Genomic DNA, 15,164 nt, shown 5'->3' with positions numbered 1-15,164 from the left:
CACTTGTGTGCAGGAGAGAGAGAGAGAGCATACGTTCGCGAAGTTCAGGTGTTTGTTTGTTCACTGCATTTGGGTGATGAGTGTTATATAAATGATGGATATAACGCTGGATTTGGAGATCATTTGAACTGATATATGGAGCCGTCCCAGCGCTAAAAGATGCCGGACATGAACCGCATGCGGTGAGTGAAACTGATGTCTGTGTTTTGTTGGCAATGGGTGCGCACGTGCTTTAGTTCAGCCTACCCCCCCCCCACACGCGCCGTATGCTTTCAGAAATAATCGTACAGCTGTATCTATCTTTTATAAATGTGATCAAACTAAATACTCTTTGAAGATACGAAGTATGCAATACTACTCTATAGGTACTCAAGATTAATATGAGATTGGCAGAAACCGCGTGTGTTAGGGCCGCTTTAAGGTGCACATCACAACCCAGAGGTAAAGTTTACTGAGCTAATTTACTGAGAGTCATTTGAGTTCGTACTAGTGATGTTTTATTCAAGTATTGACTTGATCTCAGGTGCATCTACTGAAATTCTTCTGTTCTCTGTGAATGACTGAAGGGAGAAATAGAATATTTACAATTCTTAATGTTCACTATAAACTTAAGAGAAGACCCAGCCAAACTAGTTTAAGTCTGATCTTATGTCCTCAGTTTTCAAGACCCTGTTTACTTTGTCCCTGAGTATAAAACAAGTAAACTGATATTTTCCCATGATCTTGCAATTGCAAGCTTTATACTCCTATCCAACTAAGCTAAAGAAAAGTATTATAGAGGTCACTGAGATATATACACATTGACATTACCTCTCCGCAAAAGACGCAGTTTCATCCTCTTCCTCCCTGATAGTTTCCAGTTCAATCTGTTTCTTCTCACGACAACCATCCTGCTTGGTCACACGGCCCAAAGGCAGGCAACTGCAGCAAGTACCCATGTCACTGGTGACCCTGGCATCTCTGCTCCCCAGCAGGACCCTATGTTTACTGTCTCTGAGGTCTGCAAATTCCCTCATGTAGTGCAGTCATCACTACATCCCAGCCGTAAATGTTAACAAGTGCACCGCAGGCTCCAGGGTTAAATATCACAAGTCAAATTGTGGCTGGCTTTGAATGGCCCCTCTGACATAGTGCCCAACACAGGCAGCCACTGTGCCCTCTATTCAATTCCCTCGTTGTTTTCCCTCTGTTCTCTCCTCCTGCCAATGCTCTGTTATTACACCCAGTCCCATTTGTCTGAATCGACACAAACAATGTGTTTTTAGCCTGCCATGTCTTCATCTATCATGTCAGATGTGTACCATGGCACTCTGTATCTGGCGCCTGCTTCTTTCTCACAGGAAGTAACAGATCTGGACAATACGGATGTCTTTTATATACAATACAACAGTTGTAAGTGGCAAATGAGCACAAATAGTCTTCCGTGTTCCGGGTCAGATCAGATCTGGCTAACAGCTGCCCTCGGGCAAGTCACTTCAACTGGACTCCCAGCAGGTGTGCACGTTAAAGTCAATTTCTTTGTTTTAAAGTGCAAGCAGGATGCAGAATTTTAAATTGAAATTAAAATGAAAGAAATTTAATTAAAATGATAATTCCAAAACTTTTTAAACATATTATCATACACAAGGACTGTTCAATGATTAATTGCGATTAATCACATCCAGAATAAAGCCCATTGCACATTGAGTCCGAAATTTGCGACCGAAATTTCCGCACGTTAAAAAATAAATACGACCTCACGTTGTGTCAATCACATTTACACACTGCCTCCGATATTTTCGTCCGTCATAAAAAAAATCGATTTTCTGCATTTTTCGCATCCGTCAAGCATTTTGAGTGGCCTTTTTTAACCATTCAGAGACACCGTACAAACGAGCGCCAAATACGAATACGCATACGAAAATTTCGGACTGTATGTGCAAAAACTTTAAAAGTTTGTGTTTATAATCTGTGCAATGTGTGTATTAATTTTCTGTTTATAAGCACATATATATTTAAGAAAAATATTAAATATAAAATGTAATAAATGTTTAAATTTAATTTTAATATATATGCACAGTGCACAAACACATGTAAACTTTTATTCTGGATGTGATTAATCACAATTAATCGTTAAACAGCCCTGTCATACACAAAGTTTATGGGGCTCTTTGAAAAATTACTTAATAAACGTTAAACAAAGTTTGACATATATTTTATTATATATGTGAATATTTTTTTATTTCATGAGCCATATTGGATAAACACTTCTTAATACATTCTATATTCAATAAATTATTGGTTATTTAAATATTAATTTAAATATTGGTGTTATTGGTGTTTTTAAAACAATGTGGTGATCAATTCTTGATGCAATATGGAAAAAATTGTCTTTATTATGAAAATAAAGACACGTGCTATATACATATAATGATCAAAATGTTTCGATTTCTGTAGTGTTTAATTCCTTTAAATTTCAATGCAGTAAATTCCCCTTCTTGTCATTCCAACTGAAATTCCTATTCAAAATCCTAAGAGGTGTTGCCAATTCATGTCAAATTCCAGCTAATAAATGGAAAAGGAAGCCTGTTCTTTAATTCAGAGTTATGCAAGCCTGCAGTGCTCAGGGCGATCAGTTATGGCTGGACTCGCAAGCAAGACCACACGCTGCTGCCGGTGAGATACAAATAACATGATTTCCACAAGATAAATGATTCATGCTGCAGGTAGTTCAAAAGGAGCATTCTCTTTTTCTCACGAGCAGTTCGGTCCACTGCGGCTCCACTGCGTTACAGCCCCCACTGCAACAGGAAAACATTAGGCAATCCCATCACAGCAAAAGGCTCTCGCCTCACTGAAAACTGCAGCATAATCACTTCATCCCTTATTCTCTTCGGATAAAGAGCGTAAAAGAGAGAGAGAGAGAGCACAAATATGCTCATAATGCCTCATCAAAATTCTGAGAAACATCTGAGATCTCAACAGAACTACTCATGATGACACCCCGGTATAACATTAAACTAACTGAAGTTAACATGTAGCCCGGAGTAATGATACAGCTGACTAATGTGAGCTAAGGAGAGGCACGTACTACTTGCGGCTGTAATTCTTGCAATGTTAAGCTTACTCTGCAATATTTTGACACACTGTGACAGAACACAACCACTCCTGAGGCTGTCTACAAAATCTGCCAATCACAACTGGGGATTATACAAAGCAAACCAACATGGTTCAATGAAAGAGACACAAAAAGGTCACAGGCACATGTAACATTTATGACAAAGGGAGAAAAGGTCTTGTTAACACGCTGGTCTGGCAAAAGCCTACTCAGCCACCACAAAATCGTATACACATACAAAATAAAGAAATTATTCTAAAAATGGCTTTTCGCACTGTGCTTAACCCCGAGTTATCTTCATTCTAAACCCCGCTTTTAACCCCGGGTAAACGAACGTTTCACACTTGTAATTTTGAAGCACGGTTAGCACCGCTTTTGCAGGGTTAATCCTGCATTGCGGTGCCAAACGTGTGCAGTGTGAAACGAAGCGGGGGTAGAATGATACGACCAGACGCTTAGCAACAGACACCCAATCAAAAACTGAACAGCGCTTACATCATTTCACAAGCTGTGCACAGTCACAGAAACTCCATGCGCTGTGAAAACAATCCTTTGAGTTTTTTATTTATTTGAGTAAGTAACGTCTTAGGATGCTTAAAACAGCCGAAAAGGTTTTGCGAGGCGTCATTTTCTCTCAGATGCGGAACAACAAGGTATTCGGTTATTTAAAGTGACCATGCACTATTTTTATTCTGTCAGTTTGACGCTGCAGTATTTATCCAATCATTACTGTCGACACCGCAAATACGCTAATAAGAATGTTAACCCAGGGTTTAGTGATGTACAGTGTGAATTGTCAGGTTATGAATACCCAGGGTTACCTCTTAACCCCTGGTAAATTATAAGCAGTGTGAAACGTGAAGCAGATAACCCAGGATTCTGTTTACCTGGGGTTTAGAATAACCCGGGGTTAGCGATTTCAAGTGTGAAAAGCCCTCAAGAGTGTCTGAATCTGGCTGGTGATAAATTGAGGAACAGGATGCAACAATTTGCAAGTGATTCTTTGCTTTTATTGACAGTGTAATAAAAGTATAGTGAATTTATGTACAATGTCTTCTCCACTCTTTGTTTGAAAGTGGATACACTTTCATCCAGTTTAGTGCAAAAAACTACTCAAACAGGAAGAAATATGTGTACATAGACTAAGTACTTCCACAGAAAGTCTGGCTGAAACACTTATAGGGGTCATATCATGAAAATAAGAAACAAAATGGGTTTCAATGTGCAAGTTTTTGAAAACGGCACCATTGTCATCTCTGTGTAGACTGTGGAAATGCAAAACTGTGAAAACGCTGAGGTCATGTGCACACGTATTATGTGTTGCACAAAACACACATGTACGCCAACAAAGGGTATTAAAAAGCACTTTGGGGTTAAACCTGGATATGCGCATGTGCTCAACACTCCTGCACTTTCTCATTTCTGTTGCTCTTGCAGGAGAAATACATGTAATAAATCATTCCTATAATACCTATAACAAATCAATAAATCAACTTAAAAAACTTCCCCTGTCAGATTTCCCGTCTCATAATTCCCAGAAGGTCTGGTCAAGAATAGATAAACTCCCTGACCTATAAATTGTCAGATATAATTTACTCTGAAGTGTGAAAAAACATAACAATCGTGCCATCCAGTTTTCTGATATTCCTCAACAACTTAACAGGGCAACACAACACGGTCCTGATAATGCAATTGGGTTGTATTTTTGTAACACCTGGATGGCCATAAAGGCAGTAATTAATATCACAGACATGACACTTCACCTCATATCAATGTGTTATATGAATCACAGCTGTAGTCTGTCCTGGACAATATCTCCACTATATATCAGAGTTGTGGGACAGCAGGTAATGTAGCATGACTCTACACCATCAGAAAGTAAGAAGTCAAAGGTCGTTTCCAGGCTGAGTGAGTTATGCTTCTGAAATAAAGACATGGGGCAGCTTAAAAACACATCCACACAAGAACAGTGAAGCATAGATGTGAGTTGCTGACATTGCTGGGAGATGGTGCCTGTAGGGAAATCCATCCTCTTTAATCAACATTTAAAGTGTTTTGCCTCTCTACTGAAACACCGCATGGTTAATTAACTCATTGTGCTCCGAGAACTGCAGGAGACTGAGGACCGAACCAGTCGGTGCACCAGAGTGGGGGTGGAAAGAACAAAGCAATAGTGCAAATAGGGCAACTGAGAAAAAAAAATCACAATCTGAAATACTACATTTTTCCCAAGATTTCATTTGTCCGACTGTGAGAGAGCCAAAGAGTTGGTGTTTGGGAATCTGACTCTCCGTAGGCAGTCAATTTAGGGCTTCAGTCTCATGGAAATACAACACGTTCACAGCAGCTCCACTGGGGTGTAAACCCAAATGACAAAAAGGATATTGTCCCAATAGGACAGCATTGTGCCTTAGTGCCTTTGGGGAGCTATAGAATTGCACAAATTCATGAGCGAGCTGACTTCAAGTATTTGTTGGAAAAACTGGGAGAACCACATTTCACCCTATCACAAACACAGTTTGCCAATTCACATGTGCTTTTTACATGTGTTCAGAAGAACGAAAGAGGTCGAGTTTTCAAACCCAATCATTTACATATACTGTATATCAATATATATACAGTATATATATATAACTATTTACACAGTTCACTAATGTATAAAACACGTTCCCAAGAGAAGGTCATATTCTTCCTCCATAGAGGTACATGTAAATACGTTTGATTTTACTACAGCCGCTCACGCTCAACAGTCCCGCCATTGTGCGAGCCTCCTCTTATTTCCAAAAAAACCTGCTGCACAAGCAGCGGCTGTTGTCACGGCAGCAACATGCAGCCTTGGCCTGAGCTCAGGCTGTTGGATGAGCAGTGAAGTGAGAAAAGGGGGTTGGAGGGGGGATGCACAAACAGGGTCACCATGGACTGTAGTGCTGGTGAAGGCCATATCAAATTTTAAAAAATGACAGAAAACATTGGTTCACTTAAAGACGTGTTTTAATTCAAATAAACTGGTGTCAATACTGACTAAGTTAAATGACTCTTCTGTAACTATCAGTTAAATAACTGAAGCCTGCAGTGCAAACTGTTGTTAATGAAAGGGACATTGTTTTTAAAGAGGGTCATTGCAGCACTAAAAGCTGTCTGATATATTAATATTCTAGTTTATACAGTAAACACACCTAAAGCTCTGAGCTCTTTTACAACACTGCCTACCCCGCAAATTCATACACATCACAATGACTGAAGTCTGAAGTTACTAAGTGACTCAGCACAACTGAATAATAATCAAGTCACTTCATCAGCTTTTATAGTGGTAAAAAGTTTATTCTCCTACTTTGACAACAGTATTTTACTCTGAATTTACCTTTGCAACAGTCCTCACTTTTGAGGGCTAGTTCACCAAAAAATGAAAATTCTGTCATCATTTACTCACCCTCTTGTCATTACAAACCTGTATGACTGCAGAACACAAAATAAGATATTTTGAAGAATGTTGGTAACTGAATAATGGCGGTACCCATTCGCTTCTAGACACAAAACCAATGCAAGTCAAAGGGTCCCGCATTTGTTCGGTTACCAACATAATTCAAAATATCTTCTTTTGTGTTCTGCAGAAGAAAGAAAGTGATACAGTTTTGAAATGACATGAGGGTAAGTAAATGACAGAATTTTCATTTTTGGGAGAACTATCCCTTTAACCCTTGTGTAATTCCAAACCCACATTATTGTCTTCTGTACAGCACAAACAATGTTACTATGTTAGAAAAGTTATATTTTCCGTTACTGTGGTTTTTTTTGACACCAGTTGTTCTCTAAATGCCGCGTGTCACGTCTGTTAGTGTTATTTCCTACATTTCATAATATTCCATGTTACTGAGCAATTTAAAAAGAAAATGTATCCATCCAATACACCATCACCACAGCAACGACTGAGGTGACCTCAGGATATGTCAACGAAGAACAGTCACCTAACAGTCCTAGTAAAGATCTCTCATCTGTGAACCTGCAAATATGAGCCTGTGGTGAGAGGTAGGACGAACTGTCAATCTGATGAACAACACTGACCCTCGACCCACTTGAAAAGCTGCTAAAGCGAGACAGATGTAAAGTGGAAAGGACATCTCTACACAAACGCCATTCCTCACAAGTCTGATCGTCCGGTCGGGAGTGGAGGCCTGCTGAGACCTCCTGCCATTCACTCCTTGAGGCCGAGACGCCAATGCAGGCTGCCGAGATGAATCACCTTGACTCAGCCAAATGTTTCTGATGTCCACAGAGCTCAATAGGTATTCCTGACCTTTCAGGAGCTGAGATTATTTGTCCTGTGTCATAACCTGCCAGTAAAGTCACATAAAGGTCAACTGAGGATCCGGATTCAGTCCCTTGCGTATACCATGCATTGTATGGCATACAATGATGGAGAACACGTGCCTCTGTGTCTGCACAAACGTTTCACAAGCAAGAGCATCTCAGACCCTTACTGCCCATTATTACCTCTTAATAAGATGAATTCCAGGTGGATGTGGGCATAAAAGCATTAGCCGTATATGCTCTTCGGGGACATATATTAAATGCTTGGCATAATTCGAGTCTGCAGTATATCAAATATACTTCGGATAATAATCAAGTACGCAGCATGCACAGCAGTTTATCATAAAATAAAATAAAAATAATAATCACATCAGCACATAATGAGTCTGTGAGAGCGGTTTGTCTCAAGGACAGGCTGAGAACACTCTCTCTGCCTACTGATGCACAGGCAACAACATCCAGCAGCGTAGTACTGTACACAATTTACAGTCTCCTGTCGTGAATGTTGATTCATAAAACTGCAGCAGGATGGCAACACACATAAAGAAATAATCTCTTTCTCACAAAGTCTGAAGGGAGAGATGAAGTGAGTATTCACAGCCTGTGCGGGTCCTGACGCAAATGGTGCATGGTAAATTCTTTGGCATAACTGAACCAAATAACAACAGTGAGCAACACAATGTAAACCATAAAATGGGCAGTCGCTCACCATACCTAAAAAGGCGATAACAGGCAACAATGTGAACTGCATTTTTTGTTTCAACTAGGGCTGTCAAACTATTAATCACGATTAATCGCATCCAGAATAAAAGTTTGTGTTTACATAATATGTGTTTGCGTCCTGTGCATATTAATGTTGTACTTATAAACACATATTCATATTTAGAAAACATTTACTTAGTAAAGTATTTATTTAGATTAACCAATCATTTAAATTATATAAATGTTTATTCATTTTTATATTTTTCTTAAATATATGCATGCTTGTGTGTGTTTATAAATACAAAATAATATGCACAGTACACAGACATATTATGTAAACATAAACTTTTATTCTGGATGTGATTAATCACGATTAAAGGAATAGTTCACCCCAAAAAAATAGTCACCATTGACTTTCCATAGTAGGAATAAAAATTACAGGTCAAGTCATTGGGGACCATTGTTTGACATCCCTAGTTTCAACATTCTTTCTTTCTACACTGTAAACAAAATTATACACAAAGACATTGTCCAGCAGCACCGTGTAGGATCAAAACAGGAAACGTAATGTCATTTAGTCAACAAATCAGTGCATTATTTTACCGCCCTGACATCTCAGCTGTCTACAATCTCAGAGCTGCACTGTTCAGTATTTGACCATGGCCAAACCCATCACAATGAGTCCCTTCACATGGCCCACAATAAAACTGTCAGCAATAACACATTTCTAAAATCATTTTCTTTGACCTTTAAAACACCCCCTCTCACTACAGCAGCTTTGTCAGTGTGCATTTTGCTGGTCGGACACCAGCAGAGCATTGAACTAACAAATAAACAGCTTTATGGGGATAAAGTGCTATTTAGATGCAAAGCAGAGAGCAAGGCACTAATGCACTCTAGATTGCATGGGCCACATGAGTAGAGCATTGAGAGAGCTGAGTGATTGTCATGTTTTTCTCATAGGCAGATGGTTGCCTTTCGTGTCTGTGTGTGAGGCATACGAGACTTATCTTGAATGAAACAATTTAGTAATACACAGAACGTCTTAGCAAACCTTTCTCCACGAATGTGCACATTTTTCAAATAAGCAGTTCACAAAAGCTGTGCACTGTAGGATCATACATTTGTTTGGTCAGTAAATTTAAAGGAGCCATTCTTTTGCTGTTTTTGAAGCTTTGATTATGTTTTTTGGGTGTTTAACAATGGATGTTCATGTTTCTAGTTTCAAAAAACGTTTTATATTTCACATATTTCAAGTCTATTGTTCACCGCTGTCCCTCTTCTAACAAAATTACTGGATTTCTTCCGGTCTATATAAAATCCCTCCTTCCGAAACGCTCTGATTGGTAAAGCTGACCAGGTCTGTCGTGACTGGTTCCCCGCTTACAGCGTGTGTCCGAAGATGTCAAACCCATACCATATCAGCGAGCTTCCGCTTCTCAGGGTGTTGTGGTTGGTCGGTCCCCCTCTCAGTGCACGTGTATTCATAAACTTTGGCTTTTAGCAATAAACAATAACAATGGCGTCAACTTCACTTCATCAGTTAAACACATGTGGATCGATCGAAGTGTAACGGAGGTCTGCTAGTGCATGTGCAAATTTCAATCTTTGTTAGAGATCGCAATTTTTTAACCTACTATAGCGAGGGAAATGACACCGGACCGACTGGGTCAGACCGGTTAACAACACTAATCCTACTATGGAAAGTCAATGGGCAAAACTTATTACTAGTTTTGCCTTTTTATATTGAACCTAAGTTGGATAAGAAAACAAGCAGATTGACCAGGAGACATTTGCAAGCAGGACTTCAAAGGACGTTTCATAGAAGTGTTTTACAGGTATGCCCACACACACACACACACGCACACACACACACACACAATATCAGTGTATTACACAGAACAGCTTTCATAGCCGATGTTAAAGTCATGGAAGCTGTTATTTGACCGTTGGTTATCTTAGAATGTGTGTAGCTGAATTCTTATTACCATCTGTAGGACTGTGATGAAAGTGAAAGTAGTTTAGCGCGCAGCTCAGTCAAATGTTTACAATCTCTGATAAACAAACACTACTCCAGCGGCTCTTCCTCTTCTCTTAGGAAGGCATCGTCCCGTTTTTGACGTATTCCTTTGGGCGGAAGCTATTCAAAAACTCTGAATAGTGACATCATTTACCCGGGAAGTAAACGGCTGTTGTCCGATTCTAGCCGTTCTCTGTAGTCCTTGAAAAACGAATTCTGTTACAGACAATATCTCGCTTGTCATTGAACTTTGAGCTTTATCATTTTGCAGATATTGTTTATGCTCTAACAGCAACATTACACACTAACTAAAGTTTGAAAATTGGCATGACGGGGAATGGCCGCTTTAAGGTAAATTTCAATGCTAATTGTGAAACTATGCTACAAATTAGGAGTATAACGGCATGGTTCTCCACCAATGGTTCAGCTCATCTTAAATCTGACGACGCATTTATAATATAGTTCGTTAGGAATTATAATGCGTAAAACAGACGCTGTCGATGGATACACATTTAATACCTACAACAAACCAAATAATGTAGACAAATTTCAATAGGATTGACGTATGCTGTAATATGATCAGTCATTTATGCTTTCATCACCCGGGTGTTGTGAGCGCGCGAGTGCAGGTGAGACCTGAAGAGCACATGTTGCTGTTTAAACTACACTCATTCAAGCCTTGCCAATTTAAACATTTAAGTGCAAGATGATGCAGAAGAAAACTCGCTTGCGCGCTGTAAGAAGATCCGAAGCGCACATAAGGAAAGTCTCAGACATGGCGCAAATATTGAGTTGTCTTTGAAGCGCTTAAACGGACAGATTCACACACGAAGTAGGTCAACATGCCCCTCTTGTCGAGTATCTTAACAAACATAGTAGGTTATGTCTTAAGTGAACGGATGAAACAGACGAAAAACAACGCATGTGTACAGTATCAGTGTACTGGATCGGTTTCGTTCCTCTTAAAGCGACAGCAGCATATTCCTGCTGTCTGTTAAAAGTCAAGGAAATCACTTACTGCTTGTGATTGGTGCTGTTACTTGTAGCTTGATTATTTGTTCTTATTTTTATTTGTCAGTAGTCCCTTTTCCCTGAACATAGCACAAACCGAACTGAACCGAAACCGTGACCCTAAAACCGTGACACAAACCGAACCGTGAGCAATTTGAACCGTTACACCCCTACTACAAATATACATTTTCTTCACTCCAAGCAGTAATTTACTGCATGGCCTGATTCATAACACACATAAATACAAAGGTATTCCTTCACAATTGCAATACAGATTCAGGGACACAGTTCCATGACAGCACAAATACAATACGTCTGGAATACGTCTCCAAGACGTTTCCTGTCAGATGTCATATAGACATTTAGACGATATCAGAATCAGAATCAGAAGAGCTTTATTGCCAAAACATTCCATATCTGTAAGATGTTTATGATTTAGGATGTGTGTAAAACTGTGTAATAGGGTTATCAGACGTTTTTACACGGCAGATGTTTTCCAGATCTTAAGCAGTCATCTTACAGATGTATCTGTGCTATCTGATTACAACACGTGGATAGATACAACTGCAAGACAAATGGAAACAGTGGGATTCTTGCTCAATTCCAATAGACATGGATACTATGGAATGTTTTCATTTTCAGTTTCAATAAACATAGCAGAGAGTGCAAAAGGATTTGTTTCAGTTATGAGCAAAACAAATGAATGAGTTTATTTGCAAAACAAAACATTTTAAAAAAATTGTAAAAATCATGTTTTTATTATGTTATCATGTTTTTATTTCTGTTGGATAGCTGCATTTTTTCTTGTTATTATTACTTAAACAAAACAACCCAACTGCAGTTTTATTTATATTACTTGGAATGCACAATAAAAAACATGATTTTTGAAAATGTTTAAATGCAAGTCCATACGTAGCAACTAAATGTCACATAGAACAGGTCATAAAATATAAAACCAGAAAACAAAATGACCAGAAAACCCGTCAATGACGATTGTATATTTCTGGCTGCTGCTTCTACATTTAGTGAAGCTGAATGGGTAAAGTGACTATGGGCAGCCAAGTCACCATGAATTGGGTATGTGATTGTGCCATACATCTCTGTCATCACACGGGCACACACATACATACGTACAGACAGCAGGGAACAACATCAGTTAAATGGGGAGGGACAAGGTCCCGCACATTGCCGCACATGAGGAGAATTTTAATGCAAGTCCCATCCATTCCTGCTGGGCAGTGCCCTTTATTTCCCCCATTAAGTGGGGAGAGAGAGAGGTAATGGGCTGCCTGGCTCCCATGTTGGGCGACTTTACACAGTAGCGGGCTCTATAATCAACCAGCCCTGCTACAGAGATAATGATGAAAAATTCTGCCAACTGTGTCCACATTTATCCACTCTTTGTTCAATTCATACAGTGTACGTATGTACTGTAATGCCATCAAAGAAAGGTAAAAAGATAAAGTCACTATAAAAGAATAAAGTGCTGATGCTAACAAAAAACACAGTCAGTCATTCTCGGAATCTTACCAAATCTATACCAGAGATGCTAGATACGTTACAAAAGTGATAATGCAATGTGGTACTAATGCAATACTAGGGGAATATTCTTTATATATCGGTTATGGATACATTTAAAATGAAATACTGAAAATAGAATCTACTGCTTCCAAGGGAAATTCATTTTCAAAGCTTGAGCTGGCTCATTTACGCATTTAATACATTTGTACAGCATTATCTATAGGGAAGCATTTAGAAAACTGCTTCAAAGTTTATGAAACCTAATCGCTCAAGATAATCTTGTATATTCATGCTACAAAACCATGAGCTGGTCCAAAGCTGGTCATACCTGGCAAAGATCGACCAGATGAATAAAGCAAATGAAGGGCAGATTTATGAACCATGCACTGTAAATTCACTTTTTCAACAAAGGCTCACTATCATCAGCTACCTTTTAATGCAAATCCTGGCATAAGCGAACATGTATTCACAGCACTTTAAACTGCTCTAAGTTCCTCCTGCCACTTTTATTTAAAAGTATTAACGTCCTAGCTCGTGATTTTTTTGTCAAGCAGATCCACGAGCACTTCTTTCCCTGTCGCCGGCCGCTTTCTCTCCTCCCTACCTATGAATATCATCACCTGCGAGAAGTCATTACAGTATGACGTATACAGTACATTACAGGCACAGATATAGTTAAAAAAGTTAAAGGCTTGCTACTTCCGATTCATTACAAGGTTCTTACCTAAGTTTGTTCACACTGATGTTTTACATTCATAAATGTTGCCTTTTCTAATAGCTATGGAGACATATAATATAGAAAAATGAATACAGCAGTGTAATCGTTTGTATTATACACAGTCTACTTTAGCTCGCAGGGGACTAACGTTAGCTCAAACAAATAGGGAGGTCATGGATGGCTGAATGAACAGATACAAATTGTCTGATGCCGTTCCTTCAGTCCTTACTATCTTTTAGCATAAGATATGTATGAATATCAATCATCTGACTGGAATCTCACAGCAAGCATCTGTCTTTATCTGACACGTGAAGCGCCAGCGGATGTTTGAGGGGCGTGAGCGCGCGCTCGGTGGGGAGGGCTTTGCAGTTGCACTCGCATCATCGCGGTCTTACAAGGACAAACACAAATTACTGGCGCTTACTTTATAAAGTAGCTGGCGCCTTCCTCGGTGAAGCCCTCTTCCCATCCCCGTGGTAAATCTGCAGGGAGAGAAATATTTGTACAGAAGTGACTTAAGGCGCCGCAAGTTTTAATGAAACAGAAAGTAGCCCACCAATTATGCAGAGGACGTGTTTTCACTCCTCACTTTAAGCACACTTAAATGCGACCCTGGATGCGAAGTTTACATCGCACGAGCAAAAAGCATCGTTTATTACCGTACCTGATCGTATCATGTGTCCAGAGTTGACAGGTTCACCAGTGCGGGGATGGAGCCAAGTAGTGCTGCGAGTTTTGTCGCTGGAAAACAGAAACACCTGTTACGAGACCCGAAGCTGCGGATTATGTGAAAGCGATTCAAAAAAGAAGGAGCGACATTAAAGCCTCCGTTGGCTGCTCACTTGATGAAAAACACCCTGCCGTCTCTGCAGACTCCGTAGGACCAGTGATCAGGTAATGTGTCCCGCCCGAGCGGAGCCGCCATGATCCCGCTTTAAAGTAAAAGCTGCGCCGCAGAGTTCCCAGGGAATCGGACGGTCCGATAATCGCCACTAGGGCTGCACTGCTGTTAAAGGGGCAGGCCAAACTTGGGGAAAGTCTTTGTCTCAGTTTATAAGCCGACAGAAAACGACGAGGACATCATACATCAGGTGGAATGTCGAGGCTGCGGATCCACGTACACGACATGTTTTATTGCAGAACAACAGTGACGCTGAACGCATGCAGATCCGACTTTGAAACATGAAAAGATGAACATTCCCGAAGTCTGCCTCCAGTCACACGCGCATTCTCAAACTCGAATACACAATTTCGTCACAGTTGGATTCTTGTTCACTTTGTAAAAACAGATTGATTTCAATGCCACTGCGTGTTAGAAATGTGTCGTCGTGAGAACGTGAATAGATGTAGGCCTAAGTGTTTTTCGGAAGTGCTTCGGAAGTTATTTGTTAACAGCAAAGGTAACAATAAGTGAAGAAAAGTTTCGAATAAGCACAACAAGCATTCGTTTAGTCAGGTTAAACCTGTCCAAACAAGTGTTTGTTAACTTAACCCCAACTGAAAATATCAGACATATTGGAAAGTCAAATTCTCCAAAGGGTTTACATTTGTAAAATATTATTGTTTAACTCAAACATGACCAATGTGTAATTGAACATTTGTAGTGTTCATTGTACTTGTGTATTTACCGCATTGCACATGTACAGTAGGTGAAAGTCTTCAACTTCAAAGCCAAATGTGACTTAATATTAACTCTCACATGCTGGTAAATGGACACCTAAACTAAAGCAAATATTTGAACAAGGATGCACCTACTCACAGTACCAGATTGGCTATCTCTGACACGA

General features: G+C 39.7%; 1 protein-coding gene across 1 annotated transcript in view; it reads right to left on the bottom strand.

Moving 5' to 3' along the window:
* plekha7b (pleckstrin homology domain containing, family A member 7b) overlaps nt 1–14,857 on the bottom strand; it is a 115,389-nt gene extending 100,532 nt beyond the window's left edge. The window contains 3 exon segments of the mRNA XM_057319276.1: nt 13,802–13,859; nt 14,042–14,118; nt 14,220–14,857. Of these exon segments, the coding sequence (XP_057175259.1) occupies nt 13,802–13,859; nt 14,042–14,118; nt 14,220–14,302 (218 nt within the window). The 5' untranslated portion in view covers nt 14,303–14,857.
* Between the last annotated feature and the right edge of the window lie 307 nt (nt 14,858–15,164).

Source organism: Triplophysa rosa, linkage group LG1 (assembly GCF_024868665.1).
Source record: "Triplophysa rosa linkage group LG1, Trosa_1v2, whole genome shotgun sequence".
Classification (NCBI taxonomy): Eukaryota; Metazoa; Chordata; class Actinopteri; order Cypriniformes; family Nemacheilidae; genus Triplophysa; species Triplophysa rosa.
This window is presented reverse-complemented; position numbering and strand designations above follow the sequence as displayed.